Raw genomic sequence first — 16,160 nt, 5'->3', positions numbered from 1 at the left:
CGACTAAACAACAACAAGCTTCGCATGCTGGTAATGGCTGGTCAGCATTCTGCGGCCACTGAGATAGGCCCATCTTCACTGAGCTGGAGATTTTTTTGGGGAGCAGTCTAGTCTTAGAGTCCCCCTTTTTTGTACTGCAACCCTCAGGAGCCCCCCCCCAGCTGTACTGTAATGTCCCTCTTGTGCATGGGTGTTGCTGTTTTGGCTGCACTCACCTCTGAACATTGGAACCAACGGGAGCAATAATGTCACAGAAGAGGAAAACGAGGGGGAACTTGAGAGCTAGACTGCAAGTTTGGAAAGCAGATCTGGACTCTGTTCCTTGTTTTGAGAATTGTTCACCCATCTGCAATGTAACTTGTTCAGCAGTAAAAGGATATGAACTTGTTTCTGGTCTATGCGGAAGACCCAAAGGGAGTAAAGGAGGAATCTCTCCACTGGTTTGACTGGCGATGGTAAAGGCTCCAAATGCATGCACACTTACTTGGATAGAAGCCTCACTGAACTCTGGGATCACTTCTAAGCAAGGATGGGTGGATCTGTCAAACTTCAGTTTCTCATTCTTGCAGTCTTCAGTTCTCTGCATCTTCACATCAGTTTGCAACTTTTAAAAAAGAAGTCCTCATAATTCAGCGTTTTTCTGTAAATTTATCCCAATAGAAATATGTGTGCATGCTATTTTGCCTGATCTTCCTATATATTTTAAAATGTAAGTCTGTTGTCATGCTGCAGTTAACCTGGCCACCAATAGGTGGTCATGCCAACTTCAGTATGATGGCACAAGAACAGGCAGGGAGGCAGGCAGGTGAGCGAGCAGTATGGGAGGCAGGTGGCCCAGGTAAGCTGTTTAACAGAGTGCAGGAGGGGGGAGACAAGTCAGAGAGGGGTTTGTCAACTTGCTCTCTGACGTGCCTCTCACTACCTTTAAAAGAGAGTGACAGTTTGGGTGGACTGTAAGGGGATAAGTGAGATGTAAAGGGAGAAGGTATTGGACAGGTGTGGAGGAAGAAGGATTGTCAAAGGGGATGTCAAGTGGAATGAGCAGGGCCGTAACTGCTAGCGTACACCTTTTTTTCAAAGTGGCTTTCCCCAACATGATACATGTTTTACATTATTTTTTACTTCTGCGTTCATTTTATGGACACTTTGCCATAGTACATGCATTTTTGTATGCACATTGGCCAGAGATGACTTGGCACTGCAAGATTTGGAAAAGATGAGTTTCAAAGGATAGCTGTGTTTCAGTTTGTGAACAGTTGTGCATTTGCATTTTGCTTTTAAATGCAAACAAAGTGATTTTTTTCTCTCCATTACTGCTTCTGAGTAAACATGCAAAAGATTGCACTGCACATAACAATTATGGGATTTGAGTGTGGCATGAAGACCACATTTGGGCTAAGAGTGCATTTGGGCCAGGCTGCAATATTTATATATTTCTCATGTGCAAATGCATACAGATTAAACCCAATCATCTAAAATTCACTCGATTATTTGCACAAAAATTCTTCTAAGTTTGGATGCAGCAATGCTTCGAATACCAGTTGCTGGAAACCACAGGAGTGCGCTGGGGAAGCGCTCTTGTGCTCCGGGTCCTCTTTGCTGGTTTCCCACAGACTAGACTGTGATGTTACCTTAAGCTGCGCGCTTCTCGTCCTGACACTAGATGCCGCCACAACGCAACAAACCGATCCCATTCACCCCTACACAGACCTCCAGGAAAAGGCAAGTTAAGAGGAAGAAAAGGCTTATGTCTGTATATTTGTGTGGTTTTTGACACCACGAATCTGACATCTTTTTTTTTTTGCAGACGCCTTTCCTTGGATGTAGCTGTTCGCGATCCCTCTGCTGCGGTCGCCCAGAGAGGGATGGAGGGAGGTGAGCAGGATCACACCCCTCCAGCTGTTCAATGGCTCTCCTAGGAGGAAATTGTCTGGTCTTTCGTGGAGCGGCAACTTCTTCCCTTCTCCAGCCTGACTTGTTGATTGTTGTGTGTGTGTCCTCGCTGCGCCCGGATCAGGATCGCGAGGCAAAGGCAAGTGGGATCAATCCTTGCAATGCGCGGCCGGAGGAGAGAAGACTAAGCGGCTATTGCCCTTCGCTCTTGATGTCACGGCACCCAGGCTGTGGTTTAGCTGCGACCGGTGTAGCTCTGGGGGGCGGCCAAGAGCTCTCCTGGTGAACAGGTTCGAGCTCAGGCAAGGTGGGGGAAGGCGGGAGAGAGAGAGACGGGAGCATCATCTCTAAGCAGGCGCCCGCGGCCATCCTATGCGCTGGTTGATGCTGGCAGGCGCGCCGATCCGGACGCGAGAGATGCCATGCCCCGGGGAAGGACGAGGGGTGGCCGGGGTCTACAAGCCCACCTGCGGGCGCAGTGGTGGCCAGCAAGCGGAAGAGACCCAATCCTGCCCGGAATGCTACACCAACCAGACCTTTCTGTTTGACGATGGCACCTCACGGAGGTAAGGAATAAGAGATTTATTTTTATCACTTAGATGTAGCTGTATATAATGTCAAGCGTTGATGTCAAGCGTCTATAAATTATTACTTAATGAGCTGACGATATGCACATTTATTTATTTTTGAAAGCGTTAAGCGGCACTTCAGGCAAGTTTGCTACAGAGCCCCGGAGGATGCAGGTTGTTAGCTAAAACCAACGAGTTGCACCCCGCTGTTAGTCCTACTCAGAGCAGACCCACCGAAGTGAACAGATGGCTAATAAAGGTCCACTAATTTCCGTAGGTCTGATTAGACCATAGTTGGATTCCAACCTGCTATATTTATTTCGGTGACTAACAACAGAGGGGAGAGTCCTGCCCTAAAGTGGGAAACAAATGTTTTTGTTCTGGGGCCAGTACAACATCCCGCATAAAATAACTGTATCTATGTGTGTGTTCAAATCACACACGCATCTCAATAGCCTTTCGAGCGTAGGAACTGCTTGGTGGGATCAGTCAAAAGGTGCGCCAGGTGATACTTGTCTGACATCCTGTTTCCAAAAGTCATCACCCTGGTACTTCTCTGGGAAGAACACAAGTGGCACAGAAAAGGCAGCCAGCCTTCCCCCGTGTTGCATGTCCACAGCATCCGGTGGCCAAGCCAGAGGTCTACTGCCTGTGAAACCAGGAGATGGGTCAGTATGTGATCTTGAGCACAAGGGGTAGACATGCCTCATAGTAGTCAGGGGTCCTTGCATTCACTGCCCCCCTTGGGAGATCATGGGAAGCCACTTGCTCTCTGTTGCTCCCAAGGCAACTGGTATTCCAAGGTAGACTGCTTCTCAACAAGAAGGCTCCATGAAAGGGAGTGGTAGGGCGTCTGCTTTGCATACAGAAGGTCCCAGGTTGAGTCCTTGGCCTCTCCAGTTAGGGCTGGGAAATTGCCCTGCTTGAGATCCCGAAAAGCCACTGCCAGTCAGTGCAGAAAAATATTTTGTTGTTTAGATGTTTAGTCATGTCCGACTCTTCGTGATCCAATGGACCAGAGCACGCCAGGCACTCCTGTCTTCCACTGCCTCCCGCAGTTTGGTCAAACTCATGTTCATAGCTTCAAGAGCACTGTCCAGCCATCTTGTCCTCTGTCGTCCCCTTCTCCTTGTGCCCTCCATCTTTCCCAACATCAGGGTCTTTTCCAGGGAGTCTTCTCTTCTCATGAAGTGGCCAAAGTATTGGAGCCTCAGCTTCACAATCTGTCCTTCCAGTGAGCACTCAGGGCTGGTTTCCTTAAGAATGGAGAGGTTTGATATTCTTGCAGTCCATGGGACTCTCAAGAGTCTCCTCCAGCACCATAATTCAAAAGCATCAATTCTTCGGCGATCAGCCTTTTTTATGGTCCAGCTCTCACTTCCATACATCACTACTGGGAAAACCATAGCTTTTACTATACGGACCTTTGTTGGCAAGGTGATGTCTCTGCTTTTTAAGATGCTGTCTAGGTTTGTCATTGCTTTTCTCCCAAGAAGCAGGAGTCTTTTAATTTCGTGACTGCTGTCACCACCTGCAGTGATCCAGAAAAATACTAAGCAATGGCAAATATTGGCCTGACAGTCTAGAAGGCAGCTCTCTGTGCTTTTATTTAAATCAGCTCTTTATTCAGAACAATGAGGACTGGAACCTTAGTTTGTTGCTAGGGGAACAGATGTAGCTCAGTAGTGGAGCCTCTGCTTTGTGTACAGAAGGCTCCAGGTTCAACTGCCGGCATCTCCTGTTTGTTCCTAGGATCCATGGATCTTATACATGAAACTGTCTGGCTGTTAAATCAAGGAAGTATGTGGCCACATTGCCTCTAATACAACCTTGCCAGGCAGACCAATCTTGTTTATTTCTGTTCCCCTGCCCTGCTTCCAGCTTTGCCACCCTTGCTTCTCAAAAAGACCCTGCGCCTTTAAGATGGCTGATTTTTCTTTGGGGTGCGAGGGGTTTGAGAGAATACTCATGCCTCCCTCTTTTGTAATTTTATTTTTCATTTTCTCATTTATAAACTTATAATAGTACAAATTTACACATGCAATTTAAATTACCAGATATTAATACTGACCACCTCCCCTCTTTCTGTGGTTGCTTATGTCATATCTTTTATTACTGCATATCCAATTTAAATCCATTTGTTACTTATCCTTTATTTATTTAATTTGTTTCACTGCTTATTTTTAAAATTTAATACTGCTACTCTTTTAAGCTGTTTGGAATAAATAAAAAAGTCTATCTTCTTGATTTCTTATTCTTCGGGTAAGTTTCTGCATACTCCAACAGTTTTTGCTGCCAATCTTCCTTGGTTGGGACTACTTCTTCTTTCCATCTCTGGGCATATATAATTTGAGCGGCCGTTGTTGCATACATAAATACAGTCATACCTTGGGTTAAAGTAGCTTCAGGTTGAGCATTTTCAGGTTGTGCCACTCGTGCATGCGCAGACGCTCAAAATGACATCACGCACATGCGCAGAAGCGGCGAATCGTGACGTGCAGACGTGGCTTGTGTTCTGCTCAGGATGCGAATGAGGCTCTGGAATGGATTCCGTTCACATCCAGAGGTACCACTGTACACCATAACACAAACCAGAAGTCTAACAAGTGTCTCTTGCCTGCATCTCCAAGCTGTGAAAAGACTCAGCTGATGACAACATTCCATAAGTCAAGTTAAAATTCCCAGAGAAGGTGAAAAGAAGCAATGTGTTTTGGGCTGCATGATAGACAGAAATCAAACAGGTGCAGCTTCTTGGACCCCCAGTGGCAAACTGCTTTGCCTGTTGAAGTTTAAGCTTCCACAGATGACGCGTTGTCTCTTTCCCCTACCACAACTTTGGTAAAAGATACACTTGGAGAAATGCAAAAACCTTCTCCTATACATCATACTGTTCAATGAAATTCTCCTACTGGTTCAGGTGCAATATATATACCACTGTAGTGTCTTTTTATATGCCTAATTTATGTTGGGATAGAGGATACGCAGGATATGAGACCCCGGAGAGCTGCTGCCAGTCGGTGCATCATTTACTTATCTATTTATTTATACTCCACATTTTCCACAGACCAGAGCTCAGGGTGGCTTACACAAATTAAAATGGCACAGATAGAATACAAAAAGCTAAAAGCAATTATTTATTTATTTATTTACAGATAATCATGAAAAAGTTATTAATTTCTAATAAGGCTAAACCAAACATCAAAATACAGGTAGTAAAAACAGCACAACACTAATAGAAGCCCTTTCTTTAAACAAAACAAACCAGTCCATTCCCAAGGGCCTGCCAGATTAAAACAGCCTTGCCAGCAGAAGGCCAGAAAGGAGGAAGCCAATCTAGCTTCTCTAGGAGATCTCAGAGCATGGGCAGATTTCTGCTCTTTCAAGGTAGTCGTGCTCTTTCAACATAGACAAGACTGAGCTGGGTGGACTCACAGCTTTCTGTGCTCAAAGCTGACATGCTATACTTTGAGAGTTCAGTAAGGAAGAAAGCTGATGACTGGCTAAGGTTTGGGATTTAATCAGCGCATCTATTTAATCTGGAGATAACCAACAGCCTGCAGTAGATAACTGAGTGCAGGGTTTGTTGTTTTGGTGTGTGTAGATATGAACGATTTCAGAACAGAAACTGGTATTCTGAACCAAGAGATAGAATGGAAAGAAAAGTGATATTGTTATAACATTGTTATTATTGTTATAATATGAGTGTAGGAACTGTATAGTTTGGGGAAAAGTTATGATTTCCTTTTAAAAAACGATGATCTGGAAAAACATAATTGCTAAGTATCATTGGAAGAATTCCAAGTGGAAATGCTGTTGGTCCAGAATGCAAATCACACTCAAAATGTGCCACAGGAAAGGAGCGAGCTGAGAAATTTTGCATTTGGAACATGCCTTCTGCTCTGCACTGGAGTGGACAATTTTTTTTTTTTTAAAAAGCAATAACCACCAGCTGCAACAACAACAAGCTCAGCCAAACAGGTGCTGAACCAACCCCCTCCCTGCTCCAGCACCAAAGCTGGCATCTGATTGGTCAAACTCATTGTCACTCATGTTGCCTTGAAGAAGCTGATGGTGATGGACTGCTAGTGCACAGCTTCTTGTTGCCATTGTCTGGATTCCAATTTGGAAATCCCCCCTCCCATCACCCTGCCCAGCAACAGAGTGATGGGACTTACGCCTCAAAGTCCTCACTGCAGCCAATAAGGCTCCACTCTGGGTGCCATATTTTTGAGAGCTTTGATGGATTGTCGTCCCATGCCTCTGGAGCAGGACCTATTTTTAATCACGGCTCCAATACCAATGGAATATTCTTCCTTGTTCAGTTCCTTTGTATCCCCTGCTCACAAAAAAGCTGAAAACAAAAGGTTCCAAAGTTAAAGGGACCCCTGACCATTAGGTCCAGTCGTGGCCGACTCTGGGGTTGTGGCGCTCATCTCACTTTACTGGTCGAGGGAGCCAGCGTACAGCTTCCGGGTCATGTGGCCACCATGACAAAACCGCTTCTGGCGAACCAGAGCAGCTCACGGAAACGCTGTTTACCTTCCCGCTGTAGCGCTACCTATTTATCTACTTGCACTTTGACGTGGAATGGCCAATACGTCAAGCAAGTGTTTCTCTAACATGGACTTACAACTCCAATCATCCCTAGCTATAGCAGAACCAGTAGTCAGGGATGATGTGAGTAGTAGTCCAACCACAGCTGGAGACCCAAGTTTGAGAAACACTGCTTTAAAGTCTGCTTTGATCTTTTGATCCCAGTACGTTTCCGAGCACAATTCAAAGTGTTGGGGCTGACCTTTAAGGCCCTGAATGGCCTCAGTCCAGTATACCTGAAGGAGCGTCTCCACCCCCATTGTTCTGCCCGGACACTGAGGTCCAGAGCCAAGGGCCTTCTGGCGGTTCCTCGCTGCGAGAAGTGAGGTTACAGGGAACCAGGCAGAGGGCCTTCTCGGTAGTGGTGCCCGCCCTTTGGAACACCCTCCCACCAGATGTCAAGGCAATAAACAACTATTTTATTTTTAAAAGACAACTGAAGGCAGCCCAGTTTAGGGAAGTTTTTAATGTCTGATGCTGTATTGTTTTTAATATTCTGTTGGAAGCCACCCACAGTGCCTGGGGAAACCCAGCCAGATGGGCAGGGTAATATATTTTTTTTTTTTTACTTTACTTTACTATTTTATTTTATTTTATTTTATTTTATTTTATTTTATTTTATTTTATTTTATTTTATTTTATTTTATTTTATTTTATTTTATTTTATTATTTTGTAACATCTAGAGCCATGGCCCACTCATCCTTTTGGCCAGGGGAGGACTCAGGTGGTAGTATCCACGAGGGCAGGGGATCCGGCTTCCAAGGAGTGTATTCCCTGCTGCTGCAATGGCACAACCTCTTTGGAGGCTGGGTCTGCCTCCTTCTTTGTCCTCACTCCACTGCCGCCTCTGTATGGCCTAGGACCCTTGTACCTACGGGACCGCATCTCCTGCTATGCCCCACAGAGGACCTTAAGGTCTGCAAATAATAACACCCTGAAGATCCCAGGCCCCAGGGAGATTAGACTGGCCTTGACCAGAGCCAGGGCCTTTTCAGCCATGTCCCCGCCCTGGTGGAACACTCTCTCACAAAAGGCCAGGGCCCTGTGGGATTTGACACCTTTCCGTGAGGCCTGCAAGACAGAGCTGTTCCGCCAGTTCTTTGGTTGGGTTCAGTCTGATTCTTTTCATTAACAAGCATTAAAGAGGCCTCCTAGCCCACTCACAGGTCCTTTATAAGACCAGTGGTAACAGCTGGCCCTGGAGAATCTTAACCACTCTCAATTTTAACCTGTGGACTGCCATCTGTCCAGATTTTAATTTGCTCTGAATTAATTTTAAGATGTATTTTAATGAATTGATTGCCTGTTTTTATGTTCTTTGTATACTGTGTTAGTTTTGCAGGGTATTATTATTATTATTATTATTATTATTATTATTATTATTATCACGGCCTCTGCAAATCAGAGATGCTGCTGGCTTTTCCCAATCCCTAAGAAGGAAATGACAGAAGCTTTCTTCTGTGGTCTCCTGGTGTCTGTGTCTGCCCAGTGTGATTCAGTGTATGCCCCTTTTCACTTCATGAGTACCTTTGATTCCCACTTGAACTGTTAGGTAAGGTTGATTTGATTCTACCTATTGTTCCCAACATAGATCTTCACTCACTGCTTTTTTCCAGTGTAGATCTTTATTCCTCCATTGTTCCTGATGTAGATCCCCACTCACCTCTTCTTCACTGGTGGGGGAGGTGCCATTTTGTGGTGAGCCTCATGTGACAAAATGTATTGGGCTGGCCCTGCCCTGAGCCCCAAATTATTTATGGAAAGGGACGTGGGTGGCGCTGTGGGTTAAACCACAGAGCCTAGGACTTGCCGAACAGAAGGTCAGCGGTTCGAATCCCCGCGACGGGGTGAGCTCCCATTGCTCGGTCCCTGCTCCTGCCAACCTTGCAGTTCTAAAGCACATTCAAGTGCAAGTAGATAAATAGGTACCACTCCGGCGGAAAGGTAAACAGCGTTTCTGTGCGCTGCTCTGGTTCGCCAGAAGCAGCTTAGTCATACTGGCCACATGACCTGGAAGCTGTACGCTGGCTCCCTCGGCCAATAAAGAGAGATGAGCACCGCAACCCTAGAGTCATCCACGACTGGACCTAATGGTCAGGGGTCCCTTTACCTTTTATATTAAGTTACATTAGCAGGTCCTCTGTTACTTTGATGCTGTGGTGCCTAAATCAGGTTGCTGCCACCCTGTACAGTGTCTTCCCCACTCCAATAGGATTTGGAGCTTGCAGAATTATTCTGTATGAGTGGCAAAGATAATTTCCATCCCAGCTTCCCGTTGTCATTTGCTTATGTTATTTGTGCTGCAGGACAGAAGCACAAAATCAGCCTTCCTCCCCCTGGCTTTCCCTTATGGGAAATCTGCGTGCCTTAGGGAAAAGCCTCCTGGGACCTGTCAAATCCCCTCTCTTGACCATGTAAGGGAACCCCGGATGGCAAAGGAACAGGAATGAACGCGGCACGCTCTTTCCAAAATAACCTGCTCTTAAAGAGGTTGTATGTTGGGTGGGGGGAGGAAGAGGAGGAGGAGGAGGAGGAGGAGGAGGAAGGTGCAACTCGGATTTCAGAAGAGGCAATGCCTTCCATGTGCTTCTTCCGGAACTGAGGATTTTCTGGAGCAGTATCGAGTTTCAGAAGTACTTTGTGGACTGGAATCTGGGCAGAGAAGGAAGCAGTTTTATCTCTGATTGCGGTGGAGGTAATTCAACTTTACACCTTCTTTGGAGAAGAGGCATTGGGGTGCCAGTATCAACTGTTTTACTTTGTTCCCACAAAGATGGAACTGAAAGGTGCTATTTATAGCTTTCTATTTATAACTGGTGTGTAATACAAATAATGCATGGTTGAGAGGTGGATCCACTTATCAACTGAGGACTGCTGCCTCAGAATTTGGGATCTGGCCTATATGGTTAAACTTACCAATATTAAAAGAACTAGGGGAGTTAAAATGATTTATTTGTACAGAGCTGGAACTTGTTTATTCAGTATTAAAATGATGAGATGCAGAATACAGTTTGGTGGCATGCCATCTTAAGGAAGAATCTGATAACAATGTATATTGGTGATTTTGTTTTTTAAGCAACCAAATAAAAACAGAACAATGCTGTTAAAAGCTTTATTTAAGAGAGGTGCTTGTGCCAGCCCCCCTTCCCCCCCCGGCTTTTTCCAGAGGGCAAACAAGGCTGGGCATTTGGCTAGCCATGTAAAGTTTGGCATATATAGCAGTGCAGGAATAAGTAAGTAAATAGTATGGTAATATATCTGCTTTTCTTTGGACCACATCAGCAAGGCCAAGAGGTGGCCTTGTCACCTGAGCAGCCCAGGAACTCCATTCGCACTGCCCAGGCTTGCACCCTGGGGAAGTAATTTCAGTGCTGCTAACATAGCAGTTTGACTTCGTTCCTGCAGGCACATTCCATGGTTTATTGAGACAGATGCATGCCAACCTGGCTGAATGAATGAATGAATGAGTAAATAAACTTAAGGGTTATTACTCCTGGCAAACAAACCATTCTGAGCACAACCTTACATGTGGCCATCATGGAGTCATGAGACGATCAAAGGAAACGTCTGACACTAATACTGAAGAAGAAGCAGGAAGGAAACCAAGCCTGAAAATCAAACAGTCTACAGGTAGTTACTGGAAAAAAAGGCATCAGTGAGGGAAGAGTAGTGCACATAATTTAAAAAGAATAATACAAAGAATAATAACAATTTAAAAAATCATCGCTGAAACAACAAAAAACCCTCCTTGAAATGCCTGCAGGTATAAGAAACTCTTAGTCAGGGGTCAGCAAAGTTTTTGTGACTTGGGCCGGTTCATGGTCCCACAGACACCACGGTGGGCCGGCGCTCTTTCCGGTGCTGAGGAGGCATGCACAGCTTCCCATTGGCTGTAGGAGCTTCCTGCAGCCAATGGGAAGCTGGCCAGTGTCGTGGAAGGCGGTCCCCGCTCTGCTCCACGCTGGTTTAGTGCGGCGCACGGGAGCCGACCGAGGAGGCGGTGGGGGTCCATGGGCCAGTTAAATGACTGCCAAGGGCCGCTTGTGGCCCATGGGCCTTAGGTTGCCGACCCCTGCTCTGAGTCATGTGTCTGAAGTTCAGCGAGGGTTCCCATCTAAACTCAGTCACAGAGGCATATCTAGGGATTGGCGAAACCAGCCCCGGACAGGGGTACAGGCCCAGTCCCCCCCAAAAAAATCACTTACCAGACTATGTAGTATATAGTGGATATGTTTGTGGTGATGCACAACCACAGTCCCAGAAAGATCAAATGTGAGAGAAACTTCCCATCCTTGTTGCACTGTGCCACGAAAGTGTGCATTTCCCCCCCCCCCACCACCCTTCCTCTTTTGCCTCAGCCTTACTCCAGATATTTTGAGTACTTGGGTCATGTAAATGTGGTCATTTTTAATGTGGCTACTGCGGTAAAGTGATTTTATTTTATTTTACTGCGGGGTGCCAACACAACTGTGCCAATACAGCTCCTTGACAAGGACTCAAGGTATCCGAGGTATGCCTCTGCTAAGTCAGGAGGGAGTTTGACAAGCTTGAGCCACAAAGCTGAATGCATGACTTAGTTGAGAGCCATGTATCTACGCCATTGGGGGGGGGGGCAAATAACAAAAACTCCCTCAGATATTTCAGTTATGGGGCAGGAATGAATGAATTTATTATTTCGGTCGTAGACCAGTTCCAGCTCACATACAAAATCAGGGAAGTCATGAAACACAATAGGGATACATTTAAATTGGCAGTATGGGGTAGGAATATAAAGGACTGGGTGGTCTTTAACTCTCCTGGAGTCAAGTTGTTAAGGACTTTGTAGAACCTTGAACCTGGCCCAGTAACATGTGGGTAGCCATCACAAGGTTTTGAGCACTGAATTTATGTGCTGGGCAGGAATAATATTTCCTGATCAACAATCTGCAGCATTTTAAACCATCTGGAACCAGGTGCAAGTGTAGCCCCACACAGTGTGTATTGCAGTAATCAAGTCTTGAGGTTACCAGTGCATGAATCACCACAGCCAGGCTGCCCCTGTTAACAGATGATAGAAAAGGCTGGAATTGGGTAAGTTTGACATTTTGTTACACTCCCCACCAAAGACCCCAATCTTCCTTCATTCCTTCCTTCCTTCCTTTCTGAGTGGGCAGTTGGGATTGACCTTTGTCTGCTCTGTGTCAACACCTTGAAATCTGACCAGGTAACTGCTGTGATTTCACAAGCTAAGATCTACAAATGCTTAACCCAAATCCCCAGTTGGAGTATCATCAGGTGGAGTTAGCAGACTCCAGAAAGTCCTCAGCGGAAAGCAAATCTGCAGAGCCCGTTTGCCAGGAGAGACTTCTGAGTCCAGACTCAGCTGAGATCACCAGCAGCATGTAAGAAAAGCTTTCTGCCTGTATTAGTTAGTGGCTAGGGCAGGTCTAGGAGTTTAAATCAAACATTCCTGCAATCTGAAATTGACTGCAATGCCACATTCAGCATATTACTTTCTGAATCATTCTGTTTGTTTGGGTGAAGTGCGGCAGGTGTGATTTGATTAAAATCAGTTTCTGCCAACCTTGTGACCTCCTGGTGCCTTGAACTATAACTCCCATCAACTCCAGTCAGCACAATATGATAATTCTTCCAGCTTGACCTCTCCTTAATTGCAAATAGTCTGTCTATTTTTAAACTGAATTTGTTGCTCTAGGACAACCGAGCCCTTTTAACCCACTTCAATGGCGGAAAGCGAAATTTCTGCCCTGTGCCTTCCCACAAAATATTGGCAGCATGGAGGCAAAGTAACTGTCTATGAATGAGAACATTAAAACACAATTAGTTTTATCCACTTCTAGTCATACTCATACTTAGACCTACTGAAAATAATGAACATTATTATTAAAGTTTTCAGTTTACCAGTTTTGTGAAAACACACTACACATTGTGTGTTCGCATTGATTAGAAGTAGGCTTGTGTTAGGGAAACAGCCTTCTCTGGTGCTGATTTAAATATGAAACCTTTGTATTATATATACTGATTCAGGATACTTGATGTAATTAAGAAATTGATTATTACTTAATTATTATTTTTAGTTAAATCAAAGTTGAGTGTTAAAGAGCATAAACAAGGAATTGATAGCCGCTGTATTAAAGTTTTGCTCAGGTTTAATGAACTTTCAGGTCAATGCCAGTTTCTTGCAACAGGAAAACAGATGCAAACAGTAAGTGAAGAGGATTCTCTGTGATTTAGAACCCCAGATCATCCTATGGTTAAGTAAAGTAGGATGAAAAAGGAAGAAAAAATGACAACAGTTATTGTCATTTTCCATAGGGAGACATAATTTTAACCAATGGACTTGCCAGCTCTAGCACAGAAATCAATAATTATAAAATAAGGCATTAATAGGAGGTAAGAAGAGAACTCAACCTTTCTTTGCTCCCACTCCTTGAGCAGTTGAGGCAAATCCTTGATGGTTACTGTTATTCAGACATGTCCTTCATTGATAGAGATCACTGCTTTTCTACTTGGCTTCTGAGTTTGTAAGTCTGCATGTTTTGCTGTGAAAGGGTGTGATTGCTTTGTTTATTTTCTGCTGTGGAATAAAATATCCTTATTGGTGTGTGTCAGTGTTGATCTGGTTGAGACATTTGCTGAAGCCCCAAAGCCCACTTATTGGGAGAGATTTCCAGGGATTTCCAGCAACCTTTTAGCCCTAGCAATGTGATCCATTAGATCCATTAATATCAGCGGACCTGCTTTGAATAGAACATGGTACAATCTGATGATAAGCTGTGAGAATGGATAGTATAAAAATTCCCAGGGCAATATTTTAACTTCAACAACTTTAAAGTTTAGTAAGGACAGTAAGAATAGCTTTAAAATGCCAATCTGTTGCTGGACAAAGCTCAAGGTGTTGGTACTAATATATAGGGTCCTATATGTTTCTTGAGAGACTGCATTATTCCTTATATACCCAGTAGTTCACTGTGGCCTGTAGGAGATATTCTCCTGCTAGTTCCAAAGATCTGAGAAGCAGTGGCGGAGGAAGCAGGGGTGCGGGGGCCTGCAGCCCCCCCCAGGTGTCATCACTGAGAGGGAGTGTGTGGCAAAATGAGTTTAAAATAAAAAATAAAAAATTGGGCTCACGAAACTTTTTAGGAGTGACGTGGTGGCGTAGGTGCCTGCAGGTTCCACGCTGCCTGAAACGGCAGTGTGGGACTTGTGTATGCCTACTGCCTCTCCCTCAGCCGCCCTACAGCTGAGGGGGAGGCAGCGGAGAGGCTCCAAGCATCTGACAGGCTTGCCCTACCCCCATGGGTGGTTCGCCCCCGCCCCTGGCCGCAGGACACGCCCCCGCACCAGGCACTCGAGCGGCTAGCTATGCTGCTGCTGAGAAGCCTGCTGTGTTAAGGTTACCAGATTTTTTTTTCAAAGAATCTGGGGACACTTTCTTTTTTATTATTGAAAAGAGGAAAAAAAGTTATTTAAAAAGTTATTTTTTAAAAAAGAGACGTAATATCTTCTCTTCTGTGGTCTCCACTGTGACGTGGCCTTCCTCTGTGCCCCGGCCTGCTCTCTTGGAACACTAGCTGCCGTGGAGTATGATTGGCCATCTGTCCTTGCCCTTCCATTCTGGGCACCACAGTTCAAGGACACTGACAAACTGGAACGTGTCCAGAGGAGGGCAACCAAAATGGTCAAAGGCCTGGAAACGATGCCTTATGAGGAACGGCTAAGGGAGCTGGGCATGTTTAGCCTGGAGAAGAGGAGGTTAAGGGGTGATATGATAGCCATGTTCAAATATATAAAAGGATGTCACATAGAGGAGGGAGAAAGGTTGTTTTCTGCTGCTCCAGAGAAGCGGACACGGAGCAATGGATCCAAACTACAAGAAAGAAGATTCCACCTAAACATTAGGAAGAACTTCCTTGACAGTGGAATTTGCTGCCAAGGAGTGTGGTGGAGTCTCCTTCTTTGGAGGTCTTTAAGCAGAGGCTTGACAACCATATGTCAGGAGTGCTCTCCTTCCTCTTTCTCTCGCTTCTTTCTCCTATCCTCCTTCTCCCTGCGTTGGCTCCGGGATTTTCTGGGGTTGACGTGCCGGGCGTCCCCAGTTCCCCCTCGGCAGTGGAAGCAGCAGTGACAGTCTCAGTAGCCCGGAGCAAGCCTGGTAGTGCAGTTGTCTCTGGCTGGCTTCAGGAGCTGCTCGCTGCCGTGGCGCCCACCATTTTGCCTCGCTGGAAGTCCCCATATAATGTGTCTTGTGCCGTTGAACCAATCACGCAACATTCATTCCCTACTAATAAATCTACCACACTTAAAAAATATAAATCCAGGGACATTAAATGAAATCTGGGGACATTCCGGGGACGGATTTTTTCTGTGGACAGATTTGTAAATCCGGGGACTGTCCCCAGGAAACGGGGAGGTCTGGTAACCATATGCTATGTGGAACAGCATTCCTGTTGAGCTGTGACAGGCACCCACTCTCAGCACTGCCCAACAAAAAAAATGGAATACATTTTTGTTCCAGTACGCTTTCCCAGCTGGATAAATGAGTCTTTGCCATGAGTGTCTATTTTGTATGATGTAAGTTTTGTTTTAAAAATATATGTTGGTTTTTTGGGCTTTATCAGGGTTTTGTTTTTGTTTATGCTGCTTTTATGTTGCTTCGAGACAACTGTATAGAAAGAGAATAATAAATCAATGGTGATGATAGTAATACTGCCTGAGAGCATAAAAAGGGTCTTTACCTGTCACCAGAAAGACTGCAGAGTAGGGCCCAAGTGAATCCCTATAGGGAGAGCATTGCTTAATTGGGATGCCAACACCAAAAAGACCCCCTCTCTAGTAGCTGCTAGCCATACCTCCCTTGGCAGGGGGCGCCTAGATAAAGGTCACCAAAGAGGACTGCAAGGTCTGGGAAGGGATGTGTGGGAATCATAGAATCATAGAATCATAGAGTTGGAAGAGACCACAAGGGCCATCGAGTCCAACTCCCTGCCAAGCAGGAAACACCATCAGAGCACTCCTGACATATGGTTGTCAAGCCTCTGCTTAAAGACCTCCAAAGAAGGAGACTCCACCACACTCCTTGGCAGCAAATTCCACTGTCGAAC

General features: G+C 45.3%; 1 protein-coding gene across 2 annotated transcripts in view; it reads left to right on the top strand.

Annotated features, from left to right (window-relative positions):
- Window positions 1-796: 796 nt before the first annotated feature.
- The window catches only part of KCNT1 (potassium sodium-activated channel subfamily T member 1), a 213,456-nt gene continuing 198,092 nt past the window's right edge, over window positions 797-16,160 (top strand). The window contains exons 1-2 of one of the 2 annotated variants that reach the window (XM_079961943.1): window positions 797-838; window positions 1,808-2,459. In XM_079961943.1, the coding sequence (XP_079818069.1) occupies window positions 2,266-2,459 (194 nt within the window). In that variant the 5' untranslated portion in view covers window positions 797-838; window positions 1,808-2,265. Of the gene's footprint in view, window positions 839-1,807; window positions 2,460-9,826; window positions 9,843-16,160 lie in introns of those variants that run through there. The other variant, XM_079961948.1, reaches the window with a different exon arrangement.

The sequence above is a fragment of the Podarcis cretensis genome (assembly GCF_951804945.1).
Source record: "Podarcis cretensis genome assembly, chromosome: Z".
Classification (NCBI taxonomy): domain Eukaryota; kingdom Metazoa; phylum Chordata; class Lepidosauria; order Squamata; family Lacertidae; genus Podarcis; species Podarcis cretensis.
The sequence above is the reverse complement of the archived record's forward strand: the minus strand, read 5'-3'. Positions and strand labels throughout refer to the sequence as shown.